The 10,148-nt window shown below is 43.2% G+C and overlaps 1 protein-coding gene across 1 annotated transcript; it reads left to right on the forward strand.

The window, feature by feature from the left end:
* Positions 1–3,146: 3,146 nt before the first annotated feature.
* Positions 3,147–6,872, forward strand: LOC142373666 (transcription factor Sox-9-B-like). Its single transcript, XM_075457017.1, has 3 exons — positions 3,147–3,965; positions 4,196–4,446; positions 4,673–6,872. The coding sequence occupies exons 1-3, from the start codon at positions 3,529–3,531 to the stop codon at positions 5,479–5,481; spliced, it is 1,497 nt and encodes a 498-aa protein (XP_075313132.1). The 5' UTR covers positions 3,147–3,528; the 3' UTR covers positions 5,482–6,872.
* Positions 6,873–10,148: the final 3,276 nt, after the last annotated feature.

The raw sequence follows: 10,148 nt of genomic DNA on the forward strand, positions 1-10,148 counted from the left end.
TATTTGGACATAAGTAGATTTAAATGCCCAAACCTAACCGAGTAGGTTTTTTTTTGAGTAAACCTAACCATGTGGTTATTAATATGTAAAACTTTCCAAACAGGTACTGTAAGGATAAATATAATGAACATATGAAAACAAATATTAAGTTTTTGTTTTTAAATGTTCTGTTGTGTGACAGTACCGACACCACACCTGTACAGCCTCTAAATAAGGACATTTTGCATGTTAAATATCCCAAAAATTCCTTTAGCGACACTTTCACGAAATTGTGAGAGACTATTCCTCTATGCGGTTATTTTCAAAAAACAACCATGACTTGTAGAGAAATTGAGAAATTCATGTCCCAAGAAATTAATCAATAGATAAGTACACACGAAAATGGGTATCTTTAAAAACCGTACATTTATGTAAAAACATGTGAAAAGTGCTGCTAGCAAGGTTAGCACTGGCAATATCTTGCTGGTGTCTCACAATGGCATGCCAACAAAGGGGAATTCAGAGCATATTCTGTGCAACTATATAATCTGACATTGAAAGCCAAGTCCTCTAGTTTTCCGGTCACATAAACGTTACAGTCGGAATCAATGAAACTCTTGACCCTGGAAGGCTTTTTCCAAAAACTCCGGTTTCAGTGCCCAAACAGGCACAAATATATAAAATGTGCATTTATCCCAAAAAAATGCCCATCACCCATTTCACACAAAACTGCTTTATAACGCCAGTCCAAAAGGAAAGTGTATTTTGAATTGCAGGGGATTCATTTTTGTTGTTGTAGTATGTGTTGTGGTTTCTGAGAGCAATTAGAATCAAAGCTGCATTTTGGCGTCATATCCAGCTCCCTATTAAATACCGCAGCTACACTAGATAAAAGTCAGTTCAGTCACCCCTGACATAAGCACTGGTTTGATTTAGTTATACTGAGACTCTTACATAATGCCAAAACTATGCTTAGTTAGAAGTTAGAAGTGCTAGACCCAAATTGTAGCCAGTGTCAGACTGGATCAGCTGGACAGACTCTGATATGACTGATGGTTGGGGTTGAGGATAGTTGAATCAGTCTGATTCAAACAACCTCCAGCTTTTCCTCTTCCTCTTCCTCTTCCTCTTCCTCCCTCCGTGTCCACATCCCAGCTCACCATCTTCTCCCTCCTTCTTATAGCTTCACTTCTTTGCAAACCTCTGTTCGGCACATTTACTTTGTCAATAGCAACACCGTGTTTTCTACTGCCCTGCTCTGCGTGCCACTGAGTTCATGGCTGAGGTGCTCTACAAGCAAACATGCTTGCATTTGGTGGCATTGTGTAATGGCACGCAGCGTGCACGCGACCTCAGCGACGTCCCACGAGCCATTAACGCAGATCCAAACTGCTCCCTTCTATTTGTGTTCAAACTGAATATCTTAAATAAGCATGTCTTGTGTAAATAAACTTGCGGGAGGAACGAAGGAGCCGGCAATGTTAGGCCTCAGTGTTTTGGAACCACGGGCCTAATTGGTGAGGGACAGAAGGAATTACTGAGTGATTCAGAGTTTGAGCTCGTCTAACTGAAGGCAAACAAGCAACATACCAACGTTATAGCATCCAGAGACGGTTAATGTCTCTGTTTTGAACTAACACGGAGAAACGGGGAGGAAGAAAAAGCAGCAGGGTTTGTATCTGTTTAAATAGGTGTGTGTGTGTGTGTGTGTGTGGAGCTCAGGAGCCACAGAGCAGGCGGCAGAGTGAAATTAGCCCTACCTGACATCTGTGAGCTATTAAAAGCGACTTCAGGTAGCACATGTTGTCCACATTAGCCTGAACTGAGATTTACATTTCCACATCTCCACAAAGCATAATAAACAATCAAAGGGGGCGTGTACAAGCGGGTTACCGTTGGCGACCACAGCAGGGCGCACACTGCGTTTGGCCACAGAGAGAGGACAAAGGGAGTGTGTGTTTGTGTGCATGTCTTAGGACTCCTTAAAACTCAAAAATCACTCATAGTTGATTAATTTAGCTGTCAGCAGTGGAAGGTAAAGTACACTTTCTTAACTGTCCCTAAATTTCAGGCTCCTTCAGATAGTTTTTTTTTTTTTTTTAACATTTCTACAACTTTCTTGCTGATGTACACATATGCTTACTTTGAGATTCAAATTTTACGATAAAAACACAACGTACGACGATGCAAAAAGCTCCTAATGTGTGTAAAAGGAGAATGAAAAAGAAAATACAGAAGATTTCCCTTTTTATTGGCTTAAAAACCAGCTCCCACGCGTGTAATTCCACCGTGAATTTAATCTCATGACACAGTGCAACACAACACTTTCAATGTTCTCAATTCTATGAAGAACATTTGTAAATAATAATAATAATAATACTAATAAAAATGAAACTGTGAAAAAAAAAGAAGACAAGAAGCCGAACAGTCAGCAAACTGAGCAGAATCCACAATTCACTGGATTATTGCTCGGCTTGAAATGGGATGAATGATACAAATCAGAAGCTGATGTTTGACAGCAACTGTTGCTCTGCAGCAGCCTGCCTTCCCTCCCTCCCTCCCTCCTCTTCCTCCTGCTGCCTGTAAGAGGAGACAGGTAAATCTAAGTGGTTTCTTGACTGCTGTCTCCCCCTATTGACCAGATTATGCAACTGTGCGTGGATCCAGTGAGCAGTCAGAAGCTTAGAAAAATACAACAAATGCTGGAATATAGTGTTTATGGCTCATTGAGTTGACTTATTGAGTTAGATTGTAGTTTATTTCTCACCTTTTGCACAATTTTGCCATGAATTTGTTTCTTTCGCTGTTCTTATGGACACTCAATTTGAGTCGAGTAAAGTATGTAAATAAATACTGTTAATAACTGCGTTTAATATCACTTCACTCTTCTACATACTACGCTAAAAACAGATATTGGAAAAAATCTCGCAGAACTGAACACAGCACACAGAGGCTGGTTGGCAATGTGTGCGTGTGTCAATTAGGGAAATTTGTGTTAAGTGTGTGTGTTTTCTGAGCCGCTCATGAGAAGAGGGTGGACTGGATCAAATTCCTTTACTTCTGCGTCACATGCCTCCAGCCAATCAGATCTGGGCTTTCCTCCGAAGAGCGAGACTTCTATAAAGCCCGCTTGCAAAACGTTTGCAGTTCAAAGCACATCAGCCTTCTGAGGATTGTACTCGGGGACCAGAAAGGAGCTCTCCGCCGTTTCATTCTGCAGAGTTGAAAGCAAACTCTGACCAGCTGGCTTGTTTTGTCATTCCATGCGCGACTCCGCTTGCAGAGAAAGCACCGACTCAGGGAGTCTGTCATAAAGTCGTGCGTAACGACACTAGCTCTCCAAATCGGGTTTACGCACCACATCGGAGTGACAGAGAATCTTTTTTTTTTTTTTTTTTTTTTGCGCAGTTTTCTCAGTTGAAAAAAAAAAGAACTTTGTCCAAACGCATTCTGACTTGGTAAAGTCAGTTTAGAAGCGTTTTCCTCTAACGAGAAAGCAGAATCTACTGCCCCGTTTCACGCGTAATTTGGCACCAATCCGTTTTTCGTATGAATCTCCTCGACCCCTACCTGAAGATGACGGAGGAACAAGACAAGTGTCTCTCTGATGCCCCGAGCCCGAGCATGTCCGAGGACTCCGCGGGCTCCCCGTGCCCGTCCGGCTCCGGCTCCGACACTGAGAACACCCGGCCGTCGGAGAACGGGCTGCTCAGACCGGACGGCACTCTGGGCGACTTCAAGAAGGACGAGGACGATAAGTTTCCCGCCTGCATCCGCGAGGCTGTGTCCCAGGTGCTCAAGGGTTATGACTGGACCCTCGTGCCAATGCCCGTGCGCGTTAACGGATCTACCAAGAACAAGCCTCACGTAAAGAGACCGATGAATGCCTTCATGGTGTGGGCTCAGGCTGCTCGGAGGAAGCTTGCGGATCAGTACCCTCACCTTCATAACGCGGAGCTCAGTAAAACTCTTGGGAAACTCTGGAGGTACGTGTGGATGCGTTTATTCATCTTTTACGTACCACTTCAGGATGCGATGTGTGAATTTCTAGTTTTATCTCTTTTGGCTCATTTGCACCTAACTGTCTTGGGTAAAATTTCTTGCAGCATGATCTTAATTTTTTTGCTTTCTAATATTTGTTAATGCCCATTTTTTGTTTTATAAAGACTCATTTACAGTGAAAATGAAGTGTAATAACGGTACATTTTACGCACAGACTTCTCAACGAAGGGGAGAAGCGGCCGTTTGTGGAGGAAGCTGAAAGGCTCCGGGTGCAGCACAAGAAGGATCACCCGGATTATAAATACCAGCCCCGACGGAGGAAGTCGGTGAAGAACGGACAGGGCGAGCCGGAGGACGGCAGCGAGCAGACGCACATCTCCACTAATGCCATCTTCAAAGCTCTCCAGCAGGCGGACTCCCCAGCTTCCAGCATGGGAGAGGTGCACTCTCCCAGTGAGCACTCAGGTGAGAGAACATCTAATGCTCTCTTTTTTAGACTCCTCAGTTGTTGACCACTTCAGTGAATTCGCCATTGAAGGTCTTGCTTTTTTTCGATTTTTCACAGATGATCATTTTAAAGATTCTAAAAAGAAAGTCCCTTCTCTAATCTTGCTCTATTAGTTTGCTGACAAAGTACTAAAAATCTACAAAAAATGACATTCTGTGTTAATTTTTTTTTTTCAATCTCCAGGCTCACAGGGGCCCCCTACCCCTCCCACCACCCCAAAGACTGATGTCAACTCAGCCAAGATGGACCTGAAGCGTGAGGTGGGCCTCCGCTCTCTGCCCGATGGCCCCACTGCACGCCAGCTCAACATCGATTTCCGCGACGTGGACATCGGCGAGCTGAGCAGCGACGTCATCTCCCACATCGAGACCTTTGACGTCAACGAATTTGACCAGTACCTCCCACCGAACGGCCACCCCGGTTCTGCCAGTGGCCCTGGCAACGCCACTCCGGTCAGCTACACCGGCAGCTACACCATCAGCAGCGGCGCCCCACTCAGCCCGCAGGCGGGAGGTGGCCCGGCCTGGATGGCGAAAAGCCAGACCCAGCAGGGACAGCAGCACACTATGACCACGCTTGGGAACAGCGGAGGCTCCGAAGCAGCTCAGTCCCAGCACAGGACCCAGATCAAGACAGAGCAGCTGAGCCCGAGCCACTACAGCGAGCAGCAGGGCTCCCCGCAGCACGTCACCTACTCCCCCTTCAACCTGCAGCACTACAGCCCCCCTTCCTCCTACCCAGCCATCTCCAGGGCGCAGCAGTATGACTACCCCGACCACCAGGGGGGAGGCACCACCACCTCCTCCTACTACAGCCACGCGGGGGCGGGGCAGGGCTCCGGGCTGTACTCGAGTTTCAGCTACATGAGCAGCCCCAGTCAGAGGCCCATGTACACACCCATAGCCGACAACACGGGGGTGCCCTCCATCCCGCAGAGCAGCCCGCAGCACTGGGAGCAGGCTCCGGTTTACACCCAGCTCACCAGGCCCTGAGCCGCTGGGCAGACTGAGAACAGACATGTACAGTTACAGCATCCAACACACACACACACCCCAAAACAAACATTCCAGGGAGAGTTCTCCCCTGAATCAGACACTTGAATTCAAAGAGGAGGAGAGCTGGACTTGTGATTGGCTCACGTCGTGCCTTGCTATTGTATCATGATAGAAACATATATATTTTTAGAGAGATGAAAAGACTTAAGAAGATCCTCTGTGAGGACTCGATTGTTGATATTTCTGTAGGTACTGTGTATGTTTTTTTTAATTTTTTTTTTACTTTCCTAATATTCTGGTAGTTTTTAACCCATGGGGGGAGGATTAAGAGGATTATTTTTACCTGTAGAAAGAAAAACAAACGACAACAAAAAAAAAAGCTTTATATTTTAACCAGGTGCAGATTCTGGTGACTCGTTCGATTTTAAACAAGAGATCCTGTTACTTTTTGTTGCTTGCTCTGTTCATGTGCCATTCAGCAAATATGGTTTGCGTTTAAACTGTTATGCTGTTGAAGTTCCGTGTCATGATCATCAAAGAGGCCATTAGGCAACACACGAGAAAGAGTCGCTCTCACAACGCTGTGCTGCCTTGACGAAGGAGACTGCAGCCCCTTCCACCATCTGTGCCTTGGATTTTTACATTTTTCTAAACTCTTTGTACGCGCGTGTGTGTGTGTGCGCGCGCGGTGGCCACAGCTGAGATTACACTTACCGCCTGACAGCGTGTGCTTGACAGCTACAGGAAGTCACCTTTAACCCCCAGGGTCTCCCCTAGCCGTCTCCCACCATGCTGGTGTCCAATACGCTCCCCTCTAGCTTCCCCAGGTCAGATCCAGTTTAACATTTTATTTATTTATTAGTGTTAACTTTATTTCAAAGTAATTATTTTGCATACTATTCTTATAACTAATGAGTTGTCCTCTTTGCAATGTAGACAGCATTGAAAAATCCCCCCGTTTTTTATTTTGATCGTCAACCCAGGAGGTACTTGGATAAAAATGGTACATGCTGTATTCATCTTGTTTTCTTTTGGTTATTTATCTTATCTAAATGTCTATAATAATAAGTATGTATTGTTTTTTTCTTTTCTTTTTTTTTTTTTCTAAGAGAAATGCATACAGAGCTTCTGTTATTTTGTCAAATATTATAAGTTTGACTGGAAGTTACACAGATTTACAATGTTCCGTTTGGCTTTTTTGTTGGTGGGATCACCAGAAGGACCGTCCATCCTTTCTGCTCTGCAGGACGTTTCCTTCTCTTTCTGTATCAAAGAACTGAGGTTACAGATACTCTTTTTTTTCTCTCTCTCTTTGTCTCTCCTGAAATCTCTCCATGTAATTTTAATGTCCTTAAAGAATCTTTGTATATGTATTTGCAATAAAAAAACAAAATGCTATAGAAACAAAGAGGAAAGTCTGTCATTTTTCCCCTCAGGAGATCCTAAAATGACATTCCTGAGTTGTCTTATAATTCTTTAAACAGAAAATATAGTTAACAATAGTCAGCAACATAACTCGGTGAAAGGGTTAAATGTGGAGTGCCAAGAGGCAGCGCTGGTGTTTGTTTTCCCAGAAGCCTTTTTGCCCCCCCCCTCCTTTGCTTTTATTTCCTTCCTCTCCTCCCACCGGGGGTCGTGAGGAGTTGGCACTACTGCGATCTATAAACTGCTGGATCATACTGTAGAAGCATAGAGACCATCTTCTGTCCATGCGAGAATATATCAGCAAAACGTCTAAGTTTGCTGCTGGTTTCTAATGCATGCAGGATAAAGACACAGTGGATGAACCACAAAAAAACGTCTTCATTTATAATACAAAATTGGGTCTAGTGCCCAGAATAGGTCATATAATAAGTAGTTTGCTCTGTTGACAACTACATTGTTGTATCAAAAGTCTCACATTAGGCAGTGGGTCATATTTGGGGAGGGACATGAGGCTCTTGGCAGCTAGAGAAACAATAGAGCAAGAGTGACAAAAACAAATCCTAAACGTATTAAGAATTGATTTTAACTGCTCAGAGAAAATGGGCTTGTGAGGTCCTGCATTGAGAAAAATGCAGATAAGGGGGAGAGAGATTCAAACAAAGTCCACTCTGCGGAGCAGAACTGCAACACCGCTTTGCTTCCCATTGATATGGCCAATAAGCCTAATGATGGCAGATTTCTGTCCATTAAAAACTATGGTATTAACTCAAAATGCACGATGGTTACCTGCGAAGCAGTTCTCAATACAATCTACAAATTTGATTTATTTTAAAGATGTTGCTGTCGTACAGGTCTTTGTCAAAAGTAAGGATGCGGTGCAAAATGTCCGGAAAACAGAATGAGATGATGTGCAAATCTCATAAAACAATATCTGATTTACAGTAGGACATGGGAAACATACCAAACATTGAAAGTGAGACATTTTACCTTTTTATATATATGTAGAAAAAAAATACATGTTTCAACTGTCAAAGCTGATGGGCAGCAGGTCAGTAACATGATCAGGTATAAAAACAGCACCTTAAAGAGGCAGAGTCTCAGAGGTAAAGATGGGTAGAGATCCAATAATCTGCAAAAACTGCATCTACAAAACTGCCTGCAGTCCAGACCGTTCACCAACCAGCTACAATCATATATCGGATCAAACTGGCACAACATTCCTCTCCCAGTGGTTCAGCAATTGGTCTTTCATTAAAGCAATACAATGTAAGTTCTCAAAAAGCCCATTATGGAGCTCCCCCTACAGGCTTGGAGGTAATGTACGGTTACACTGTCGTAAATACAACACCCTTTCACTTTCACGTTTCACGTTTGTTGACGAACCGCGAGGAGTCAGAAGGTGCAAGCTATGTCGACCGAGAAGGTAAGAGTAATTAAATATACCTGGGAGCGTGAGAGGGGTCTATTTGTTTTTGCGGTAGGTGTGCCAGAAAGCAAGTCGAAGTACTTCCGCTCAGCTCCCGGGCCGCTCCAGCAAAGTTACATAGCGCAGTTATTCCAACTCAGACCCCCGAAGGGCATAGGAGACAGGCCAATCGAAACATTAAAACTCATTCTAGCCGCACAATTTTTTTCAAGCTGTTATTTTAAGGTAGAAATGTTACATAGTATTTCTTTAAAGTAGTCACCAACTTAAAGAAAAAAGGATGCTACACAGTGGTAAACATGGCCTCGTCCCAACTTTTGTGAGACATGTTATCTCCATCAAATTCAAAACGAGCTAATATTTTGTATTTCCATTTTACACTGTGTCTCAACCTTTTGGGAATTGGGGTTGTATGTTTTCTATTGAAACAAGGCTTCCCAGGAGCATAAGAATGATTTCATTACTGTAAGATAGTGTAGTTGCAGTTCACACTGAGCCACTGTGTGACATGTAAGCAGTCGATACCACACACGGAGTGGCATGTGGAAGTTTTGTTTCGAGTCATCAACTATTATGCTGTTTATTAAAGCCATATGAATCATAGTCTACACCACAATCTGCCCAGTTTATTTGCTTGAAACCTTAACATGATCATATGGCAATATATATATATATAAATAGCACACCACTTTGGCACTTTAAGCATCTCATTTATACACTTTTTAAGCTTTTGGCTTAATACTTAATTTTTTGCAGCTGAAATAACATACCAAATAGTTAGGGTTAAGGCAAATGTTCAGAGCAAAGTGCCTCTCACAGTACATAGCATAAAATGAAATGCTAAAGTACAAAAACGCACTCTAATAATGTACAAAATTACTTGGCGTGCAAGAAACAGGCCTTTTTATGAGACCAAACTGGAAACCCAGTCATAAGAATGACCGTAGTTAGAATTTTCTATGAAGTGACATTTCAAAAGTTTGCCTTAAATTTGCTTCCCCACAAGATGGAAACACAGCTCGAGCAGATGAACTAATTAGAGGAGAGGACCCAGTGCCGACCAAAAGAAATGTTTAATGGAACTCTGGTTCAGAGTCATCTTCGCAGATGGATGATTTGGATGCTTAAAGAAGAGTTAAATCAGATTACACCAAATCCCGCGACCCATCACATTTTGTGGCCCGTTACACCTTGTAAGTTCTTGTCCCAAAATTTTCCTAAAATTAGCGTGCGAAAGAACATTGTCGAAGCTTTATTCCATCAGAAAGGGCGTCAACTGAATTCTGTGACAGTTGTGGACTTCGGTAATTATTAAAATACATTGTTCTCTCCAGCAAGAAAGCAAATGACTGTTTCCAAAAACTACTACATCCAAATGCTTTGCCAAATACTTTTCCATGAGTATGCAACGGTCTAGATTTAGAGTGCACTGTACCATAAAAGCATATCACCCTATGGGGCATATGTTATTTTGAGCTCTATAAAAACTAACTTCACTTGACTACTGGAAAATGTAGCATACATGGTATTCTTCGATGAAAGCTTTAATACGGAGAACTACTGATCCTCGAGCAGAGCATCTGATCCACATCTTGCACTCACAAGATAGCCATAAAACTCCTCTAAAACTTCAACTCTTATTAGAAATATGAGCCACTGAATATGTGAGAGGGGATGAGCTGCTGTAACAGTAGACTCCTCCCCTCGGGTCCTCACAGCTGGCATCAGAAAAAGGTCAAGGAAGGGAAACACTGAGTGATGTCACACTGTAGAGGGACCAAACACCATGTTCTTATGATGTGGATTATGTGTT

Source organism: Odontesthes bonariensis, chromosome 23 (genome assembly GCF_027942865.1).
Source record: "Odontesthes bonariensis isolate fOdoBon6 chromosome 23, fOdoBon6.hap1, whole genome shotgun sequence".
Classification (NCBI taxonomy): Eukaryota; Metazoa; Chordata; class Actinopteri; order Atheriniformes; family Atherinopsidae; genus Odontesthes; species Odontesthes bonariensis.